General features: G+C 46.3%; 1 protein-coding gene across 1 annotated transcript in view; it reads right to left on the bottom strand.

Annotated features, from left to right (window-relative positions):
• ABCC4 (ATP binding cassette subfamily C member 4 (PEL blood group)) overlaps window positions 1-23,773 on the bottom strand; it is a 166,861-nt gene that overhangs the window by 91,754 nt on the left and 51,334 nt on the right. Inside the window, exons 15-19 of the mRNA XM_083501067.1 lie at window positions 11,811-12,026; window positions 9,711-9,851; window positions 6,839-6,876; window positions 4,816-4,916; window positions 3,281-3,427 (exon numbers count right to left, since the gene is read on the bottom strand). Coding sequence (XP_083357193.1) covers window positions 3,281-3,427; window positions 4,816-4,916; window positions 6,839-6,876; window positions 9,711-9,851; window positions 11,811-12,026 — 643 coding nt within the window. The remainder of the gene's footprint in view (window positions 1-3,280; window positions 3,428-4,815; window positions 4,917-6,838; window positions 6,877-9,710; window positions 9,852-11,810; window positions 12,027-23,773) is intronic.

The following is a 23,773-nucleotide window of genomic DNA, read 5'->3' as shown; positions in this document are numbered from 1 at the left end:
AATACAACCCCACTATCACCGTACTAATTTTCAACATGCTGAAATGCCGCAGTCATTCAGTGCATAGGCGACGGCGCTGAGAGAACCACCCTCTGAGGTTTTCCCTCTTTTTACATACCATCACTTTTGAGACATTGCTGGCACTATTCGTTGGGGAAGTTCTCCGACACTGAATTCACTGCGCTGAGGCTTGCCAGGAATATTCCCCGACGGATTAGACAAATAAATACATCCAGCAGCAGCCTTTTGTCAAATTAGATCAACCACAATTTTAGCAGCAATAATTCAATATGTCAAAGCTCAGTGCGTACTCTTCTCTCCCCTGGGAGTGTCGGGTAAACCTATGAAGTTGCCTTATCCCCGAGGCGGGAACTTGTTGCTGGACTCCATATCCCATCGGCCCCAGCCACGTGGCCAATGGTCAGGAACAATGGGAATTGTAGTCCAACATTTGGAGGGTCCCAGGTTCCTCATCGCTACCTTAGACCAATTATCTAACAGTTCTATGACCAGAGAACGTTCTGTTCAAAGCCATGCGGGTCAAACCTCAGACATCCTACCTGAGCTATGCACACTTAATGTTTATTTACTACTTATCCCAAGTCCTCTGACAGCCAGGATGGTAACTAGATACAGCTTTCCTGCATGCACACAAACACACTCACAGCTACAACTGCACACAGATTTCTGTGCTTCTCTTTTCTGGCTTCAGAGATAGCAGTGCACAGTACACTAAGTAGGCTATTAGATGTCAGTGGAACCATGCCCTGGCCAGCATCTGGTGTATAAACTATAGGGAAAATAGCACAAATCCAGACTCTGTAGACAGGACAACCCCAGAGCCACAGTTTCTATTCTCAAGCCAATCCAAAAAGAAATACAAATATGTGTTAAACAGCCTGATTTTATGCATGTTTTCTTAAAAAGAAGTTCCTACCATGTTCACTGGGATTTACTCCCAAAGCGCTCAGGAGTCACCACCCCCTTTTTTCTACCTTCTCTGGGTAATAACCAAAAAACACAGTGTGGCCTAGCACAAACGTCTAGGCGGGCAGGAAGCTCAGGCAACGAATATGCCAAAAAGAACACTTTACTCGCTCATGATAAATGTCACAAAACCATATTCTCAGTAGCTCAACATATAACCTGAAGAATTACTACTTCCAGTCGCCGTAAATAGTCAAGAGAAACCTTTGCCGTTTTCTCCCCAAGGAATTAATTGCAGAGCTGGAACAGGATAAAATAGACCATGCTGCCCTCTTGTGCTAGGCAAACAGAAAGCTAAAGAAATCTAGAGACATTATTTACTCAACTGTGCAGATGACAGGATGGTCACACAAAACGTCTGTCCCAATGACCATACCTGCACCAATGTAGCAAATTCCTGAACGGGACCAACTAGCAACAGTGTGGGAATGTTGCCAATGGTTATGGTCAATAACATGCATTGATAGTTTGAAATGTAACCATGGCTTGCTACCCTATAGTGTATGGTAGGGATGCGGGTGGCGCTGTGGTCTAAACCATTAACCTCTTGGGCTTGCCAATCAGGTAGGCAATTTGAATGCCCGCAACAGGGTGAGCTCCTGTTGCTCTGTCCCAGCTTGTGTCAACCTAGCAGTTTGAAAGCATGCCAGTGCAAGTACATAAATAGGTACAGCTGCGGCAGGAAGGTAAATGCCGTTTCCGTGTGCTCTGGTTTCAGTCACGGTGTCTCACTGTGCCAGAAGCGGTTTATTCTTGCTGGCCACACGATCCGGAAAGCTGTCTGTGGACAAATGCCAGCTCCCTTGGCCTGAAAGCGAGATGAGCACTGCAACCCCATAGTCGCCTTTAACTGGACTTAACCATCCAGGAGTCCTTTAACTTTACTTATAGTGAATGAATAGTGAACCCCAAGACCACACCCCAAGAAATAATGTATGGTGGCATATATATATATATAAGCTCAAGTCACACTGGGAGGTCTACAAAGGTCTAGCATACAAAAATCCAACAGTTGTTCTGTTAGAGCTACCCCTGTCAGAAGTGGTTAGTGTGGCCCTTGCTACTCCCACCTTCATGAGCTCTTACTATTTTCGGGGCTCCTTGTTTGGTTTACCTTGCCAGTTCCTAGAACATTTGGCAAACTTTGCTGGCATTCAGGCATTTTTTGCAACCAGAGCGCCCCTTCTGATAATGCCCATTCTCTGGCAACTGCTACTGAACACTCCAGAATTTACAGTTCTGTAGTGGAAACAGACAAAAGCCAAACCCAGAGAAGGAGGAGCCTCTATAAGTCACCACAAACAAATGAGGTTGGAGACAGGATGTTGTTCTAAAGATAGATAGATAGATAGATAGATAGATAGATAGATAGATATACACACACATATACAGTGGTATCTCTAGTTATGAACTTAATTCATTCTGGAGGTCCGTTCTTAACCTGAAACTGTTCTTAACCTGAGTCGTGCTTTCGCTAATGGGGCCTCTTGCTGCCACTGCGCCACCGGCACACGATTTCCGTTCTCATCCTGGGGCAAAGTTCTCAACTTGAGGTAACTCTTCCAGATTAGCGGAGTTTGTAACCTGAAGCGTTTGTAACCTGAGGTGTTTGTAACTCAAGGTACCACTGTATATACACATACATACATACACACACACACACGTATGTATGTATGTTGAGGACAAGCCACCACGGTCAACAAACATAGTGAAGTAAGGCATGTTGGGGCTACGTGAATGTCATGTATGGCTTTTGTCTTGACCTCTGCTGGCAACACAGCCCTCAGCCGCCGCCCCCAAGCCACTCCTGCATAGGATTCACCCTCAGTTTCTCAAAGCAAGCTGTAAAGATACGCAAAATACTTATTTTATTTATTAAATTATTACAGGTCCTTCAGAAAAACAATTTCAGTGCTCTGCAAAAAATACAATCTTCAGGTAACAATATACTCAGGATATTGTTTTTCAAGTTAGGTTGAACCAAGCGCTATCCTTCCGCAGCTCATGACAAGAACTAGCATGCTAGTCATGTCTACAAATATTCAGATTCCTGTAAAAGCAACTAGATAATCGTTAGCACAACAGGTGCAACAAAAACTTACCAGGTTTTGTCTAGATGTGCAAGATCAATACCACCAGTGAATTAACAGTGCACAATTTTTCAGGAATCACAAACTAGCCCCGTTGAACAGGCACCAAAATATTCTGCCTGAACACTTATTAACAACTAAAAAGCCATACGAATGGAAGGCTATAGGTTTTTTTAATCATTTAATGGTGGGTTGCAACTTACCAATAGGGTTCACGTCAAAAAATAGCACTGGAGCTCTCAAAATGGACTGAAACATTTTGTTGTGCAAGGTCTGAGCAGCATTAACCAAAACTTGGAACATAAGGAGACTCCTCAATATGGTGAAGACTATGGCAGCCACGGTTAAACCTGTAAATGAATGAAGCATCATGAACCGTAGACTACTCAGGATCCTAGAGGAGGTGAGTCATTCCCCCTTGCCAAAAAAAGTAATAAAAAGAGAGGTGCATTTGTGCACCTTCATCACATTTGACTTGGCCTTCAATTCGCATGGGATACTGATATGACACCCCCCCCCCAACAACGTGGTCCCAAAAGCTAGTCCAACACTCCATGTGATGGTTTACCCTAGATCAGAATATGTCCTCGCATTTTCTACAATGTACAGGGGTTCCTTGGCAGACAAGTGGAAAAGGCCCCCAGAAGCATGAAAGTTTGAAAACCACAGATGCAGATAATTTAATTTGTAACTTACAGGGGAAAACCCACATGAATACTAAATAGGAGGATTTTACTAGTGTCGTACCTTGGATCCCGAACTCGGATGATTTGAATCCCAAATGCCACCAAACCGGGAGTGAGTGTTCCGGTGTGTGAATATTCTTTGGAATTCGAACGTCCGACAGGGCTTCTGGGGCTTCTGATTGGCCGCAGGAACTTCCTGCAGCCAATTAGAAGCCGCGCTTTGGTTTCCGAACATTTTGGAAGTCGAACAGACTACCGGAACGGATTCCGTTCGACTTCCAAGGTACGGCTGTACTGTGATTTGCTTTAAAATTCGTCCTGATTATCACAGTTAAGGCTGGCAGAAGAAAGGGAGAATCTGAATCCAAGAAGGGAGGCTGTGGCAGGGAAATGCAAGGTCCTGCGGTCTACTCCTCATCTCTTAACCATGGTTTCAGAGCTCAGATACCTCCTGTCTGCTACAGCCGGTTTTGAGCACAACCGATTTTCCCACGTTTGCTCTCCTAATCCATTGCACCGGCTCTTGAGCTGCATGCTAAAGCTTGATATTCCGTGCAGGCCACTTTCTGCTTTTCGCCTCGCAGTTTGTTAATTTGCTCTAGCACTTGAGATCAAAATATATCCATGTTGCTGCTGTTGTTGTTTTTAAAGGCTGATCTTTTTATAATAAAAAACAAAATTGAAACTGAGCGCAGTAAAATGAGGATCAATCTCTAATCCTTCTGCCCATCCTTATTAGCGCTGAAGATTTAGCTAGGACAATCTATTTGGGGAGACAATAGCCACATGTTTACGGTGAATGACTTTTTGAATACTCAATTTCTGATTTGCCTTCCAAAATCCAGAAAACAAATTAAACCTCTCCTATCTACGAATGTTTTATTTTTTTAAAAGTTAGAGTCAATTATTTTAATCAGAAAACAAGGTACCATCTTGCTAATCTGTAATGACAAAACTAAATCACTGGGGGGGAATGTTTGGGGCCTGTTGCTACTTAAGACACCATGTTGCAAAACATAACAATAATGGTTTTTAAAGGTTGTTTTTTTTACCTCCGTACATTCCTAAATACCAGCCAAGGTCAAGAGTTTTCGTCACATTGTTTTCAGTGCTCCCCTCCATAGTAACATTCAGCTTTACTTGTTCATTAGCCCTGTATAATCATCAAAAGGAGTGGAAAGAAAATAATTTAAATGTGTTTAAGTACATAACAGAAGGATTGAATTGTGGATCTATCGAGCTTCTGGAAAGCTTACTGAAGACCTGAAGGCAACAGGACTTCCTACCCACTCACTTAAACCTTAATCCCTAGCATCAGGTATTCAGAAATACACTAAATCCACACATCTTCAGGTTGTTTTAAAGGAAGTCTTCAAAAGCTTCTCTTTTCATACGTAAGTAAAACCTTAAGATCTGCAGAAATATGCAGTAAGTACTTGATTCTACAGTTCTATAAAATTTTACAGATTTTCATTAGAGGTATTGCTGTAAACAGCTTCAATATTTTTTATGATACAGTAGTATACGCTAATTTATAAATAAATAAATTTGTTAAGCATATCTAACAAGGATCTTTGCCAGTGGGGCAATATCTTGTTCCCATGCAACAGTACGTGCAGTCAAGGATTGGAAGGGAAGAGGCATACAAAGGCATAAAACCACTTTTCTCCATCAGGCCATTCATTCATTGAGCCCAATGACAGGTGCTCCAACTTTCAATGCAAAAATGAACCTAGGACTCTGGTCTCAAAGCAGACGCAATCTGTAGCACTGAGCCGCAGACCCCCGGCTCTTGCACTCCAGAGCAGCAGAAAGCAAAACACACAGCATCTAATGAACTTTGTGGGTTGCCGGGAGAAGAAAACATACGCTGGAGTCTGGTGCACCTAGATAAAACATGGAAATGGCTGCCTGTCCTTGTACTTGGGGAGGATTTGGGCAAAATGCCAGGTTCCAGCAAAGCAAGACTGAGCAGAACACACGGTATATTACAACTGTAGGTAACCTTTAAACTATGGGACTGCATTATGCTGTCAGTCAAGGGACTGACCCTACCTAGAACTGTCTGGTGGTTTTGTGTTCCATTGGCACATTCCGCTGGTGTGTTGAATGGGTACTCTGCCCCAACAGAGTGTCACCATAGAACCCCACTAAGCACTTGGAAAGGCCCACATGGATATTGATGATATTATTATTATCACTATTATTATTATTATTATTACCGTATTTTTCTGTGTATAAAACTAGGGTTTTTTAAACCAAAAATTATGTTTAAAATTGGGACTTGTCTTATACACAGGTAGTGCTGAGGGGTGTTTTCTTAATTTGAAGTCCTCAAAAATAGGGGACGTCTTATACATGGGAGTGTCTTATACACGGAAAAATACGGCATTTGAATTTATATACCGCCCTACACCCGGGGGTCTCAGGGCGGTGCACAGAATAAAATCAAGACATCAAACCACAAAATATGTAATAAAAACAACCCAATAGCCCCCCCCCAAAAAAAACCATTTACTCCTCAGGGTCCAGGTAGGTTCATATGGAAAGAGAGGGTCCTTGAGGTTTTGCGGTCCTGAGCCGTTTAAGGCTTCATAGGTCAAAACCAGCACCTTGAATTGGGCCCAGAAACTAATTTGTAGCCAGTGCAGTTGGACCAGGATCGGTCATCATACAGGGCAGCCAAAGCAGTTTCTGTGCCAAAACCAGGCCTAAACCCCAATTGAAATCTATCCAGATAATCAGACAGATCTACAGATTACTGTATTCCCACCAGCATAGCTGGTGGTAGTCTCTGAAATATGGCATTCTAGGGAATCCAACGCCCCTTCATTTTGATGGAAAGCCACCAGGGTCAGCCCCCTACCCACTCTAGCCTGAAACTGGTGGGACAATTCCCCACCCACCTGGAGTGAGGAGTGGGAGAGAATTGAAGGGGGGAGATAACTGTGGGGGAGGCAGGTGTGCTCCCCAAACTCTCACCCTGGCCAGTGCAACCACTGGAATGGAGCGACTCTCCAACCTTCCCTACTTAGGACTGAGGTCTAAAAGATTTTAGAACAAATAACAACTCACCAATGAGAAAGCCACCAGTCCTGCAGCACATAGGCAACCTTGAACAAACAGAATGAAACAAACAGAATTAGGCAGAAATGACTGGCAGAATCCGAGACCAGGGAGAGGAGTCGGTGGAGGAAGATTGGAGGAAATTTAAAATTTATTTGCAGAAACATTGTAAAATTTTTGAATGTTGATGACACTGAAATGAATCGCAGGAGTTCTAGCAACAAAGTAAAATGTAAGATTGGATCAATAATAGATAAATTAATAGGATATGAATTTGCTGAATTAATTTCTAAAAGGGATACAAGAACGGGAGACGTGAGGAAGTCGGGAAAATAAGTTAATTGAAGATGAGAAATTAAGAAAGAGGGAATTTTTGTTTTTTGTTATTATATGTGTTTTTATCTCTTTTTTTCTTTTTTCTTTCGTTGTGTTTAATGTTTGTATTTTTGTATTGTATTTTGTGACTTTGTATTCTTTGTCTTTGTTTTTTTTTAAATTTTCTTTTATTGTTAAAACTTAATAAAATATTTATATATATATAAAAAGAAACAAACAGAATTAGCTCCCAAATGGAAAATGAGCGGGGTCCCAACTAAAGAAGATTGGCAACTTAATTTGACAGAATTTGCACAACTTTTTCTTTTTTTCTTTTTTCTTTCGTTGTGTTTAATGTTTGTATTTTTGTATTGTATTTTGTGACTTTGTATTCTTTGTCTTTGTTTTTTTTTATTTTCTTTTATTGTTAAAACTTAATAAAATATTTATATATATATAAAAAGAAACAAACAGAATTAGCTCCCAAATGGAAAATGAGCGGGGTCCCAACTAAAGAAGATTGGCAACTTAATTTGACAGAATTTGCACAACTTGCAGACTTAACGTATAGAATCAGAGAACCAGAAGAACACACGTTTAAAGAAGATTGGAAAACTTTTATCGAATATATGGGAAATAACTGTGTACAGCTGAAAAGGCTGGCAGCATTAAGGTAAATTCAACAGTGGAAATCATTTTTGATGGATATAAGAATGGAAAACCGATTGGTATAGTTTTTGCAAAATATGCAGGGATATAAGATATGCAAAATGAACCATGGAAAGAGAAGAAGGGAAGCCATTGATATTTTAAGGATGTAAAATGTTTATCTGAAATTGTAAAACAGATAATTTAATAAAAATTATATTTAAAAAATAAACAGAATTAAACAGTGTGTTTTCTGCTTTATTTGTGGTTTTTTTGTTTTTTAAAAAAAGTATTTCCAGTTTTAATAGCAATGATATTTCAACTGCTGCAAGCCATATCGGGGGGCGGGGGCTTTTTAGTACCAAGCATGTTTTATCCTAGAAAATGCGCCCCCCAAAATACAAGAGAACTAGATCTCCTCAAGTATTGTTCAGGGAATTGGGTAATTGTAGAACAGTTCCATTAGTGGCCTGGCTGCAAGAGAGCTTCTCAGAGAGCCTGTAACTGTACAGCTGGACACCTGAATCACACCCACTTATCAAGGATGACTGTCTCATTCCTGGACCACCAGACATTTGTACGTTGGCCATAATGTGTGTGGGTGTGGGTGTGTGCAGGTAGGTCCGAATTGTACAGCAGATTCTGAAAATTCAATAAGCTAACAAATGTATTGTTCTATTTTCAATGGATGAAAGTATATCACACTCCAAACCAGACTCATAACCCACAGTGTGGTGAATGAGCATGATTCCTCTCTACCAGCATATATAGAAGCTACATCTTAGAGCTTTGTCTAGAAGACGCACCAGACCATAAGACGCACCTAGTTTTTGGAAGAGGAAAACAAGGGGGGGGGGATTCTGAATCCCAGAAGCCAGGACAGCAAGCGGGATCACTGTGCTGCGATCCTGCCGGCTGTCCTGGCTTCTTGCTTAGCTGCACGCAGCCTCTCCCAGGCAAGGGGAGCCTTCATCCCCTGCCCGAGAGAGGCTGCGTGCAGCTAAGGCTCCACACGGCTCTTTAAAGGGAGCGCTGAGCAGAGCCTCCCACCTGCATTCGCTCCATAAGACACACACACATTTTCCCTTACTTTTTAGTCTTTACTTTTTAGTCTTATAGAGCGAAAAATACGGTACTTGATCTTGCTGCACAAACCTTATTTAGCAACAAGTGCACCACCTTGCCCCTGCGATTGAAGGGGCCGGCACCACGCAACAGACACAAGTGACATTGGCACACCGCTTGATGCACGAACGTCATGTGCACGTCACCCAATGTGCTGACCCATTACACATGTGCCACGGGGCATGCGCTTGTGATGCGTGCATGCCATGTGGGCTGTGCGCTTAAGGTGAGCATGTTGCACGGTGTGTGTGCACGGCTGCTGCGGGTTGGGGGGCAACCCCCTTCTTGAAAATTCCCCCAGATGGCACCTATGCTTAGCAATGTGCACTCTAAGAAGGAAAAGGGAGGCCTATTGGTGTTCTTGCCACCACAGGCAAAAACTATTTGGTAAATAAAACATGTTGCTTGCAATAGGATGTAAAGAAGTCTGCATGGTATAACCCTGCTCAATACAGACTGGTGGTATTGTGTAGGATATACACATACACAAATCTGAGGTGGGGTGAGTCAGAGCACTACTGCTGAATGAATTGCCTCTGACAGAATGCAAGTGAATAAGTCTATAAATTTTTGTTGAATTAAATCCATTGAAGTTAATGGAACTAAACAGGCCTCTAGCCGGTTTGCAATCCCATTTAATTCAAAGGGGAAACCCTCTGATATGTTTGAAAAGAGTTCGGCTATTTCTTGCCAGCAATATAAATATTTTTCACACACAGTAGGAAGTCACATATGCCGAAATGCTATAAGCGCACATCATCCATAACGCTTTCACCGGTGCCAAATACCGTACCTGTGCCAAAATGTTGAGGAGCAAAAGAATAAAAATTACAAAATAATTTGTCCCAGCAGCAAAATACTTCTTATAAATGCTAAAGCCGATTTTCCCTTCTGAACGGCTTTCCTCCGGCAAGGCAGTTAGAACAGGCTCCATCTGCAGAGAAGAGAATGCATAAGAAAATATTGTTATAATGGCTATTCCAGGAGAAGCCTAAGAAAATGCCAGAGCTACAACTGCACTTGTTAAAGAACTGGGCATAAGAGCAATGATGCAATCTAAAATAACAACAACAAAGAGGCAAAAGTCATTAAATTCCTAACTGCTATGATATTATGCAGTAAAGTGAATATTGGCTGTGAGGGCGATCTGGCTATGACACGGGTCACCCCACTGATTTCCAGGGTTGAATACTTAATGTCTTATTTTTTATTAAAATTGGAAATAAAAAAATAGATAACTTCTCTCAAGTGAGTGAGGCACAAAGCATCCAGGTAAATTTAGAAAACCAGGTTCTGACATAGCAACACAGTGGTATCTTTGTTTAAGAACAGCTTAGTTTATGAACAACTTGGGTTAAGAATGCTGCAAACCCGGAAGTAGGTGTTTTGGTTTGTGAACTTTGCCTTGGGAGCAGACCACATTCCGCTTCCTGTTCAGTGTGTTCCATTTGTAAATTGAGTCCCCCACTGCTATGGGAAAGCACGCCTTGGTTTAAGAATGCTTTGGTTTAAGAATGGACTTCCAGAATGGATTAAGTTCATAAACCAAGGTACCACTGTATTGTGTTTGTCAAGAGATTGGAAAAAAAAATGATTAATCCTTTTAACCATTTGACACATCTGCATATTAACTATAAAATATACACTTCCATGAGAACAGCTCAATAACAAGAAGGACTGTATAAGTGGAACATGCATTACAGCAGCCATGAAAATGTTCTGCTTCGTGTTCCTTTCACTTGTTTGTTAAATTTTTGTCCTGGTCTTCCTCCCAGAGAAGTCCAGGGCAGCTATTACAGATTTTGCATTGACGATTTTGATCTGAAATATGCAAAACTCCATGGCATTCACAATCCATAGCATGACACACACTGACCACATTCACACAGTGAAATACTCTATGCACAAGCATTCTGTCATTTCAGTCCTGGCTTAATGTGAGCAGGTAAACAAGCCAGGAACCCACAGCTTCCCAATCAGCCACAGCTTCCCAATCAGAAACTAGAGTTAATGGTTTTCAAAGAAGCAAGAGTTGATAATGGAACTTTAAGCCGCGGTTTCATCCCCTAGCATGTTTAGAAGTCATTACAGTGGTACCTCTGGTTGCGGGATCCGTTTTGGAGGCCCATTCGCAACATGAAAAGAGCACAACCCACAGAGGCGCGTCTGTGCATGCACGGGTTGCGCATGCGCGTGACGTAATTTTGCGCTTCTGCGCATGCGTGAGCAGCGAAACCCGGAAGTAACCCTTTCCGGTACTTCCGGGTCGCCGCGGAACGTAACCTGAAAGAACGTAACATGAAGCAGACGTAACATGAGGTATGACTGTATTCATGTTTTTCAGCTGCATGTAATGGGAAGCGACATTTAATTGTGGCATCTTGGCTGGTTTCACAGCTCGCATGACACAGGAAGTTAGTTAGGTTTACATTTCAAGGCAAAATTAACTTGCGTTTCCCAAACCAATATGTGAACTGAAACATGATGCTGTTCTTTGACCCAAAAATGCTTGCAAAAATGGGGGGGGGGAGCATTCCACAGAGGAGGAACCAACACAGAAAAGGCCCGTTCTCGTGTTGCCACCCTCCAAACCTCTCGGGGGGACATAGAGGAGGGCCTCAGATAACAAGCTCAAGGTCCCTGTTGTATGGGGAGAAGCAGTCCTTAAGGTATTGAAGATAAGGAGAAATGTGCATGAAAATGAGTACCATTTTTATTCAAGGTTTCTTTAAAAATATCAAACCAAGACAGAAATGGGGTGAACTGAACATTAGCCTGGGAAAATGAGAAACTGAAAATGTAACTCTTCCATCCCCAGCACAATGGGATATCATTTATATATATATATATCTACTTAAGAAAACCAGGTGTTTCGTATATCTCATGTACTCACAGAGGGAGGTTCTGCAGACCCATCTTTCTGTGACTGCCCTGAAGATTCCACTGACAAAATAGAAGACTGAGAAAAGGTTCGGATTCTGGATAACCGGTGGCCAGGAGTTCCTGGAACTAGTAGCTGGTCATCGTCTTCAGGTTTTTTCAAAAAGGAAGCAAAATCTATTCCAGATCTCAGGAAGTCTGAGTAAGTGCCCTTCCCAACCTCCTTACCCTAGAAGTAAAAAAAACAGTGTCGCATAATGCACATAATATTCAGAAAGTGAACAAATTTTACATCTCAAATAACTTAGATAATTCTACAGTCTAACGTGATACGTTGTTGACTCCCAAAACATCAGCATTATCGTAACAGGAGCATTGTTTTTAATTTTTTTAATGAAAACCATATTTGAGTATTTACTGCTGACATTAAAATGAAAGGAAAGTTAACAAATTGTAAATCAACAGCCATGTATCTTCATTTCTTTTCCCTAAGTAAGGTTGTTGGCGCCCGTCTGTCTTGAGAGACAATGGAGTGATCCTCCAGGGATGAAGAGAAGGGAGAAGTTATTGTTTTTCTTCCAACTATTTACTTGTATTTTTACCTTGTATTTTATCCTGTGAACTGCCCTGAGATCTTTTGATGAAGGGTGGTAAAAGGTAAAGGGACCCCTGACCATTAGTTCCAGTCGTGGCTGACTCTGGGGTTGCGGCGCTCATCTCGCTTTACTGGCCGAGGGAGCCGGCGTACAGCTTCTGGATCTTGTGGCCAGCATGACTAAGCCGCTTCTGGAGAACCAGAGCAGCGCACAGAAACGTCGTTTACCTTCCCGCCGGAGCGGTACCTATTTATCTACTTGCACTTTGATGTGCTTTCGAACTGCTAGGTATGTAGGAGCAGGGACCGAGCAACGGGAGCTCACCCCGTCGCGGGGATTTGAACTGCCGACCTTCTGATCAGCAAGTCCTAGGCTCTGTGGTTTAACCCACAGCGCCACCCACGTCCCTTGATGAAGGGTGGTATATAAACCTTAATAATACTAATAATACTAATGTCAAACTGCTGCATTAGCAGCACTGAAGTGACCTGCTCGGTGCGGAAGCCTGGGCAGTGTTTACAGAGGTCCTGGGGTGCCCTCAGCCTCGCAGAGCAATACATTTGGCCCCAGCTTGGCTGCAGGAGTTGCTGAAAGGAGATGTCCATACCCCATCCAACCGCCTTAGGCACTCTACTCCAGATTCGTATGGGGTTTACTCCTCAGCCTTTTCTTCTCATGAAGATATCTCACAAGGCAGTGGACCAGAGTTTTCCTTCTAGATGGTATACCTTCCCAGGCTGACGAGTCCCATCTGCTCCTTACTTCCCTCTACAGCATGTGCAGAAACCGCCTTCTTGACTGTTGGACCCACTATTGGTCTCGTCCATTCAGTCCACCAAAGCCTATCTTCAAATGCAAGGGAAGCCCTTATTCACTGAGGGTTTGGGACTCAACGACTACCCTCAGCTGGTTGGGCTGGCCAGTCAAAACCGGTCCTGGGGTGTGGCTGCTATCACATATCACATGCTGATAGTTTCTAGGAGCTACAGGTGAAAACTGAACACAGGGTGGGCACCAAAGGTGGACAAACTACCCCAGAAGGAACACAATGTGTCCCCCACCAGAGGTGCCACCCTTCTCCTAACACCCCATGCACACCCCAAGTAAAGTATTAGGAGTTCTTTTCATATAGTTCTTTCCAAAGAGGACAAAAATTGCATCTTTTCTTTGCCTGTTTTTGAAGTTTTGAAATAATGAGGCAATTAGGACAACAAAATAAGACATGGTTGATGATGATGGGAACAAGCCACAGCGAGCCTTGAGCTCATGTATTCTCCCCAGCTAACGTAAGAAGTTCCTTTTAATTATTATTAGCTACAACTTGTCGTGTCAGCTAACCCTACAAATGCGTGGTTAATCTTAACTATGCTTTGTTTGGAACATCAAGTCAATTTCAAACCACGGATTTGAAAACAGACTTGTTTTAAACAAACCATTGTTAAGATTAACTACTGTTTGGATGTGACGCTAAACTGTAGTTAATCAAAAGCTGAAGGAAAATGCTTCCCATCATTTCCCCGCTGGAGAGAGGAGAGCAGCGAATGCAAACAACCCGGGTTCACTGTAACCACTTCCCACCATGATAAGCAACCATGGCTTATTGTGATGTCTGCACCAGTTCTCTATGGTAATAGTCACAAGGCAGGAAGAGCACTCTATCCTATCACTCTGCAGATAATTTCCTGGTCTCTCTCTAATCTCAGATGCCATGCAATACAAGCCAACTGGCAAACTCAAATGCTACACTGAAGCCAGCAGAAGAGAATAGAAAATCACTACCCTTCTTGTCAAGCCTTGCAGGCCGGATAATCTCTTTACCACCAAAAAACAATTGGAGAAAAATAATAACCCTACTCAGATGTCACATTTATTTTAAACTATGGCTTAATCATGAACATGTCTCCCGCACACCTTCACTATGACTTGTCAAGGTTTGTGGCTTACCATTTATGGTTTGTTTAACAAACCATGCTCCAGGTTCATATCCCATGAAAAGCCATACTGGGGTTTTTATGCCCCATTAAAAGCCACAGGGGGGCACTTTCACAATTAAACCATGGCTTAAAACAAACAAGGCTTTTGCATGGCATGAGAACCAGCTATCAAGGAATAAACAACAGGTGGTGTATTTTTATTTGGGGGGGGGAGGGAAAGGGGGAATAGGAAGATAGTTTTTACAGACAGGAATTTGGGATTAATGCCCTCCTTGTTTCTTCGTGTCAGAGATTACTCCTAAGAAAGTGTGTCTAGCACTGCAGCCTCAACAGCACAATCTTGTGCACGTTTACTGAGAAGCAAGTCCAAAAATTTACACCTAGAAAACTCTGCATAAGATTGCTACCTAAATTAGTTATCACCTTATTTTCTGTACTCATCATGCAGACAATCAGACTGAAAATCTCTACCCCTTGATACGGAAGGAGGGGGGGGGGCAACCTTTCTCCCTTCCTGAACGGGCCCGAGGCGATGATCTCGACAGTGCCCAACTCTACCTAGAACCCTCAGCCCCACATCGTTGCACAAGCACCACACTATACCCCTGCCTTGCTAATAAAAGGCTCTTCCTTCCTTTCTCCATACGGGCGAAATAAGCCCTGATCTTCTCTATGCCTTCCTTTCGCCCTATTCCTAACGTGAGTAGACCGCATCATAATAAAACTCCATTCACTATACTGAGCTCCGCTTTAGCCAATCACAGCCATGCATTCGCCTTGCAGGAGCTAGCTCAGGAGCTACTGCACGCCTCATTTGACTTCTGACAAGCTGCTGACGGCCCCCCACTGTGAGAACAATGGATCCGAAACCAGGGACCTCATAAAACTGTCAAAATCCTGTTACAATGTATCCATTCTTGCTACAATATGTCCGTTCTGTTTCCGATCTTGATTAATGGTACGGAATAGGTCCGAAAGCATGGAAACCTTCAGAAATTGATATAAAATCAACCGTAACACCGATTTCCTCGCTCTCGGTGTCATTCAACTCAGCTCCCTGTGGACTCCATGATGTGACCCCGGCCTCCATAATCCCCGAAGCGACAGGACACGTACACAGGAACTTCTCAATCCTGTCAGATCGCTTCGCCTCACCCTTCCTCCGGGCAATATTAGGTGGCAGACGATGCATATCTCTGGCCCATTGTCTTGCCACCACCGGTACTCAATAAATGCTTACTTATGTGTATCTCTCACTCTGCATATTCCCCCCTCCCTTATCTCAAATGTTAATTGCTGTGACCCTGCCTCTCTTATACATATTCGTGACGTGTTAAATATATTCATGATGTAACCCATGGAACCCAACCTTCCCATAATGTATGCATGACGTTTCTCACACAGTATTCTGGGAAACGGAGGGAACTTTTAAAAGTCTTTGTCGCCCCATCCTCGGGGTTCAATGCCATTTTGAACCTGTTGCGCAATAAACTTCGGGTCTCCGCAGTTTGCTCCTGTGTCCGGCTGAACTTACTTTTCCCGCTAGGACCCGCGGACTTAGTCCGACGAGTCGGGTGGCAGGGCAACTCCGCACCCGAAATTTTCCGTAACAGTTGGCGCCCGAACAGGGACGTGCGGTTCTCCCGTGTTGCTGACCGGGGGCCCCGAAATCTTCAGCCGGCTCCGGGCCCCTTTTGCCCGGGAAGATCCTTTGGACCCCCGGCCATCTTCCGGGCGGTAATCAAACGTCCCAAGAGTTCAGCTGGGGAGCAAAGGGACATCCAGCCGGCTTCTTCGATCCCGGGATCAACGTTGAAGACGCGTGAGTATAGGAGAAGAAATCCAGTGCACTGGTGGGAAGGGGGTGGAAGTCTCCTGGCAACTGAATCTCTGCCCTCCTCCCTGTCGCTCCTTCTTACCTTTCCCTTGGTCCGGTTAACGAGAGAGACTTTGGACCGCCGCTCAGCCCGAGAAGGGGGGCTCTGAGCTCTATTTCTTTTCCTTAAAATCTCCAGCCAGCCGCACCAATTGGGAGTCCGAAAATAAGACGGAGAGAGCCGGCTTGAAAGACAGCCGACTCTCCGCAACGGACATCCCAGTTGAAAGCAAGGGGTTGGAGCTCTCTTTCCGAACTTCTCTAGCGCCCGGCAAGGGGGCGGGAAGTGGTCTTGCTTTCTGTCACCAATCCCAGCCGCACCGGTCGGGCCACGTAACACGTGTACCGTGCGTGAGCCCGCTTCCGAAAGCAAGGGGGATTTTCCGTTCGAAAACCTGTCCAGGGATCACCCGATCTGGCATCGCACTACGCGGGCGTCCAGTAGGGCCCCTTTCCTGAGAGTGTGACGATAGGTAGGAGGTTGCCAGGAGGGATTGCCCGTGAGGAATCGGGCGGGACCGGCAGAGTGGAAGAAAACCCCAGGTTATAGGAAATAGGAGTAAGAAAAAATATATATAAAAAAGTCGGAAAGGAAACGTAAGAAACCAGGTAGATAGAGCTCTCAAAACCTTCGCGAAGGAAGTTGCTAAGCAGCTAGAGACACCCCCCTTCCCTTGCTTTAAACCCTTACGTTAGGTATAAGTACTCCCTAGGACACCCCACACCAAACCTCACCAACCCCTCTCTTCCTTCTTCCTGTCTAGACACGCGCGAATAAAATGGGTACCCAGGCCTCTAAGCATGAACGGGCTCACTCCGGGAGGAAGGCTTCAACGAAGCCATCCGAATCCCAGAGAGACCCCGACTCCCCACTTGAATTCGTCATCTCTTATTGGAAATCTATTCCCGGGCACAAGTTGCTGTCGAGGCAGAAGTTAGAAGATCTTTGTAGAGACGCATGGCCCGCCGGAACTGCCTCCGCGAAACCAGAGTTACGCTGGCCAAAAGGGGGCTCTTTTAATGAAGACCGTCTGCAACATCTTAGAAAATATTTGTTAGAAGAAAAGCCCCGTCAATTGGAATATCTGGCCACTTTCGAGACGGTCAAGGAGTTGCTTCAGGGCACCAAAGGAGCAACGACCTACCAGCTGCCGGTCCTAAGTCATGGAAGGTCATCTTTGCCCCCCCATACGAGGGATACCCTGGAGAAGACTCCACGGAACAAGCGCTCATCCCCTTCTACTATAGGCAGACCATTCCGCCCGCCCCAGGGGATCGCTCAGATAGTGATGGGGACACACAGGAACCAGGAGCACGGGGGGGCGCGAGCCCACGAATAACCAGGCAGCGAGCTAGGGAAATTCAGAGCGCTACCTCAGAAGGCTCAGACCTTATAGCCCTAGGACAGCGAGCTAAAGAGATACTAGAGGCTACTTTGAAGGATCCCAGCCTTTTAGAAAAACTTAAAGAGACCCCAGGGACGTCCAAACAAACGGAGTCCGCAGCCGTCCAGATGCCCTTAAGGGCCCTGCCAATCCCACCCTTGCAACCGGACGGACCCCCTCGGATGGTATACACACACCAACCATTTTATACCGCGGACCTGGTAACCTGGTCAAATCAAATGCCATCCTTAAGAGATGACCCGGATAAGTGTCACCGTCAGGTCAGCGCTATTTTTTCGACCCACAAGCCGACTTGGCCAGACGTTCACGTTCTTCTGAACGCCCTCTTCAACGAGGCTGAGAAGGCAGACATCCTGACAAAGGCCGGGGAGGCAATTGAACTCCCGAACTATCAGGCCGGACGTCCACAAGACGTAGAACCACTTACGGCTCAGTGCTTGCGCATCGAGCCGAATTGGGACTACAATACAACGGATGGCATCTGGTGTCTAGACCTATTCAAAAAGGCAATTCTAGACGGCATTAAGGCCGCCGGACAACGTACTGTCAACTGGACGAAAGTCCAGACTGTGCTGCAAGGGGCTAGCGAACACCCGTCCGACTATTACACCAGGCTGATCTCAGCCATCAAAACCTGGGGAGGAATCGACCCCGATAACCCCCAACACGAGGTCATAATCAAGGGTTTCTTTAAGGACCAAGCCTGCCCCGACATAAGAAAGGCCCTGAACTTACAAATTGGATATGATGGCAAAAGTATTAGCGAAATCCTCTCCATTGCCAAATCAATCTATAATTCTCGAGATGAGAGGAGAAAGAAAGATTCCAAGCCTGAAATTGACCAAATTCTTGCTCTCAGCATGGAACCGAACTCCCATAGGGGAAGAGGCTTCAGCCGAGGGAGAGGGGTCCGGGGAGGAGGACCCCCAAATCCCCAGAGGCCATGGGGGCCTGCCGCCGGCGGATGTTTTTATTGCCAAGAAGAGGGACACATAAAAAGGTTCTGTCCTTACCTCAATAATAATATGTCTTATGGGACACGCTTCAACACGACCCACGGGTATGGGAGCCAACCACCTCTCACCCATGCCCCTCAAGCATCTCCTGTCCCTTACAACCCGCAAGTACCTCCAAGTACATCCGCTCAAAACCAGAGACCTCCACTAGGACCAAGGACCCAGATGCCCACAATAAACCCACCAACCCACCATTGGACCAACGCCACTGCGCCACCCCTACACCCCCCCAACCAACCACCACCTGACGACCAGGAAGCATATTGACAATTAGAGGGAGATCCCAACCAAACTCAGACTATCTGCCCAGTCCTCACGTTGTCCGCGGAAGACCCATTTTGTACCATAGACGTAGACGGCCACCCATATCAGTGCCTACTGGACACTGGAGCCACATATTCCACCCTAACCGATAGCCACCTGGAACCGGGCTCAGAGACCAGAAAAGTTATGGGTCTGGATGGGATCCCCCGCACTTGCCCACTTTCACGCCCTACTAAAGTCACTCTTGGACCCTTACTGGCCGAACACACCTTCCTCTTGACCAGCAGTCCTGTAAATCTCCTCGGAAGAGACCTCCTTTGTAAATTAAACGCGACAATCAAATGTTCTAAAGAGGGTATCTATTTATACATGCCGGAGGACTCCATCCCCGCATTTCAGGGAATAATGGAGGAAGCGAGGACAGACAGGCAGTTCCCAGAACTTCCACCCGAACTGGAAAACGATTTACCCCCTTCCCTATGGGGCACAGAATCGACTTCAGTGGGTCTCTTACTATCAGCGGTCCCAGTAAAAATCACCTACAGAACTGACCTACCCTTTCCATGCACTAAACAATACCCCTTACCCAAGGAAGCCATCGAGGGACTAAACCCCATGATAGAGGACTTCCTCCAAAAGGGGATCCTGGTTCCTTGCGCATCCCCGTGCAACACCCCAGTTCTCCCCGTTAAGAAACCATCGGCAGAAGGAGCCCCAGTCCGGTACCGCTTTGTCCAGGACTTAAGACTTGTGAATCAATTCGTAATACCCCGCCACCCAGTGGTGGGCAACCCAAATTCTCTCCTGAATGCCATACCAGCTGACACGAAATGGTACACTGCTGCGGACCTATGCTCCGCCTTCTTCAGCATTCCCTTGGACCCAGCCAGCCAATTCCTCTTCGCCTTCACCTGGGGACCCAGTCAATTAACCTGGACGAGGTTGCCCCAGGGGTACGTGGAGTCACCCGCTATTTTTTCGGCCATATTACACCAAGACTTACAGGATATACGCCTCCCTTCTGGTTCCGTTCTCCTCCTTTACGTGGATGACCTTCTTCTCTGCTCCACCACTGAAGAAGCATGTAAAGGAGACACCAAATACCTCCTTGCCGAATTAGCACGGAAAGGACACAAGGTGTCACCAAAAAAGTTACAGTATTGCAAGCAAGAAGTAAAGTACCTCGGGCACATTCTAGGAATAGGTACCCGAAGCCTGGCCACTGATAGAATAGAAGCGGTCACTAAAATCCCCCTTCCCAAAACAAAACGACAACTACGGGGATTCCTAGGGATGGCTGGCTTCTGCAGAGCTTGGATCGCGGGTTACAGTGAGATAACCAAGCCTCTGACGGCCATGACCCGACAAGATCACCCAGACACCTTGGTTTGGGAAGAAGAAGCATATAAATCCTTCGAACGCGTAAAACGGGAACTGCGATCTGCCCCTGCCTTAGGCCTACCAGATTACAGGATTCCCTTTAACCTCTTCATACACGAACAGATGGGGGTAGCTTCTGGTGTCTTGACCCAACCCTTCCGAGATACAGAGAGACCGGTAGCCTATTACAGCCTTCAGCTGGATAACACTGCGAAAGGAGCAGTGGGTTGCTTGAGAGCTATTGCAGCCGCCGCCATCCTCCTTGAAAAGGCCCAAGAAACGGTCCTCGGACATGAAATCACCATCCATGTTCCCCACTCCGTCTCCACCCTCCTAACCCTCAAAGGCTGCCACCACTTCTCGAACTCCCGCCTCAACAGATATGAAGCCCTCCTACTCGCCCCGTCTAACGTCACCATAAAACGGGTCAATTCTCTCAACCCAGCAACCTTGCTCCCCCTCCCTGATGATGGTACCCCGCATCACGATTGCGCTGCAATAGTCCGCCAGGCGGAGAAACCCCGGGAAGACCTAGACCACCTACCTTTAGAAAACCCGGACGTCATACTCTACACCGATGGCAGCTCAAAGGTCATTGATGGGGAGAGGAAAACTGGATATGCTGTGGTTTCCGATTTCGAAGTCGTAGAATCAAATCCGATAAACCCCCAATATAGTGCCCAGGCCGCGGAGTTAATCGCCCTCATACGCGCCTGCGAAATTAGCGAAAGTAAAAGAGCAACCATTTACACTGATAGCAAGTACTGTTTCGGACTTGTGCATACCACTGGTCAAATTTGGCTCCAAAGAGGGTTTTTGACTGCCGCCGGCTCGCAAATTTCACATGCCGCACTGGTCGAAAGATTGTTGACAGCCATCCACCTACCCGCTGCAATAGCCGTGGTACACTGTAAAGCGCATACAAAAGGAAAAGACCCAGTTTCAAAAGGAAATAGACGCGCCGATAAGGCAGCCCAAGCAGCTGCACTCCGCCCCCCGCGAGATGAGTCAGAATTCCAAGCACTACAACTCCCCCTCAATGTAGATCCCTCGCAAATGTACCACACTGCCCCAGATGAAGAAAAGACCATGTGGGAATCTCTAGGCGCAGTTAACCATGCTGGGGTCTGGACCCTCCCCGATGGCAGAGCCGTCCTTCCAAAAGCGTGGACTCCAAAATTGGTGAGGGTCCTCCACCAGCAAACACACTGGGGAAAAGAAAGGTTAATCGAACACGTTAAGAGATCCTGGTTTGCTCCAGGATTAGCTGCCGCAGCCACTGCAGCCTCCAAGAATTGTGCTACCTGCAGCGCGTTCAACCCAAAACGCGAACCCAAAAGGCCGCCAGGGGCCAGACAATGGGCTTTTGTCCCTTTTGAAAGTTTGCAATTAGATTTCATAGACTTGCCACTATGCCAGGGTTTCAAACACGCCTTGATCATAATAGACCAGTTCTCCTCATGGGTAGAAGGGTTCCCCTGCCGAAAGGCCACTGCCTCAGTAGTTGCCAGAGCCCTCCTTCAAGACATCATACCCCGATACGGAATACCCCGCCGCTTGGACAGTGACAGGGGAACCCACTTTACCGCAGAAATAGTACAACTAGTCGCCAGAGCCCTCCAAATAAAATGGGACTTACATACCCCTTACCACCCACAATCTTCCGGTCAAGTGGAACGGATGAATCAGGAAATAAAAATACAGCTAGGAAAGCTCTGCAGAGTTACGGGACTGAAATGGGTGAATGCACTTCCACTAGTTCTACATAACATCCGAAGTGCCCCAACTGGACCATTAAAACTGTCACCGTTCGAACTCCTGTTTGGGAGGCCCCCTCCCGTGTATAACACCCTATATCCCCTCTCAGAACTCGAGGTGGGGGAAACAGAACTCACTAATTATGTTATTCAGCTCCAGACACAGCTAAAACGTCTCCACCACTACGCGGCCGTCGAGGGACAGAACCTGCCCATCGACTCCCAAGCCCACTCCTTTCATCCAGCGGACTGGGTTCTAGTCAAGGTATATCCGAAACTACCCCTACAACCAACTTGGGAAGGACCTTACCAGGTACTTCTGACTTCACCAACCGCTGTAAAAGTGGGCGAGAAAGCCGCGTGGATACATCACACGAGGTGTAAGTCGGCACCACCTCCCCTGGAGACTCAAGACAGTCACGGAGAGGATTATACCTTCGACTCTCCGCCCTCCCCGCCGACGTCCTACATCGACGACGACGAGGAACTAACAACACCAGTAGATCGGGGCCAGAATCGGGCCCAACAGACCGGACCAGCAGATCGGGGCCAGAATCGGGCCCAACAGACCGGACCAGCAGATCGGGGCCAGAATCGGGCCCAACAGACCGGACCAGCAGATCGGGGCCAAGGTCGGGCTCAACAGACCGGACCAGACGCCACGCCACCCAACTGGACATCTGAAATCGTCCCAGACACCGACGCCCTCAAACTACGCATCAAACGCTGCAACACTTCTCCTGACAGCGCGCTTTGACAGCCCCGTTGACAGCCCTCCTGACAGCGCGCTTTGACAGCTCCGTTGACAGCTCTCCTGACAGCGCGCTTTGACAGCCCCGTTGACAGCCCTCCTGACAGCGCGCTTTGACAGCTCCGTTGACAGCTCTCCTGACAGCGCGCTTTGACAGCTCTGTTAACAGCTGTTCTGACAGCGCGTTCCCACGGCCTTTCAACCACCTTATACCCCATACTTTCCCATCTTCGGATTCCAACCATGAATTTCTTCATTTTTCTTGTCTACCAGACTCTGACCTACTCCTCAGCCATGCCAACTGATCACTGCACTGGTTTACCCACGGACTACCATTTCTTGGACTATCACCGACTCGAGACGGGTGGGAAATCAAACCCTGATCGAATGGGGGACTTTGACTTTTGCCTCCCCGAGTCGCGGACATTGCTACGACATTCCCTTGTACCTCGCCTAACGGACAACGAGTATTGGGAACTTTTTGTCCGGGACCAAGCCCTACACCGAATTGGGTCAGCCGCAGTCACCCTGGACCACTCTTACTACCGCCTCACCTGCAAGAACGGGACCCATTTCCTTTTCGGCAACGGGGAACTTTTGAGAAACCCCAACTGGACCGAAATCGAGAAAGGGGGGGCTACACCATCCTACACCGACGCAACCAACCCCCCCGACAACTTGATTTTCGGATTCCAATGTCTCCTCATGACTCCGGAACCCCGAAAGCCCCAACTACAAGGACTTTGTGTAAGAAAGTTCTGCTGCCTTTGGAACCTCGGAGTTACCCACGACTGGAGAGGGGCAGAATACCTGGAGGGTTGGTACCATCCAACACATCCCTCACACTCCCCTACGTGGGATAACGTTGGACCCCTGCGATGTGGGGGCATAGCCAGAGACAGGCGTCTCCTAAATACCACCGACCCCCTTCATCCACTCGGCACGGCACCACGGAAACTTGGCGCTGACACGTCCTTCCCAGGAGAAGATCTCCTT

Source organism: Podarcis liolepis (assembly GCF_965112155.1).
Source record: "Podarcis liolepis genome assembly, chromosome: 4".
Taxonomy (NCBI): Eukaryota; Metazoa; Chordata; class Lepidosauria; order Squamata; family Lacertidae; genus Podarcis; species Podarcis liolepis.
Note: the sequence above shows the minus strand (reverse complement) of the source record. Positions and strands in the feature narration are given on the sequence as shown.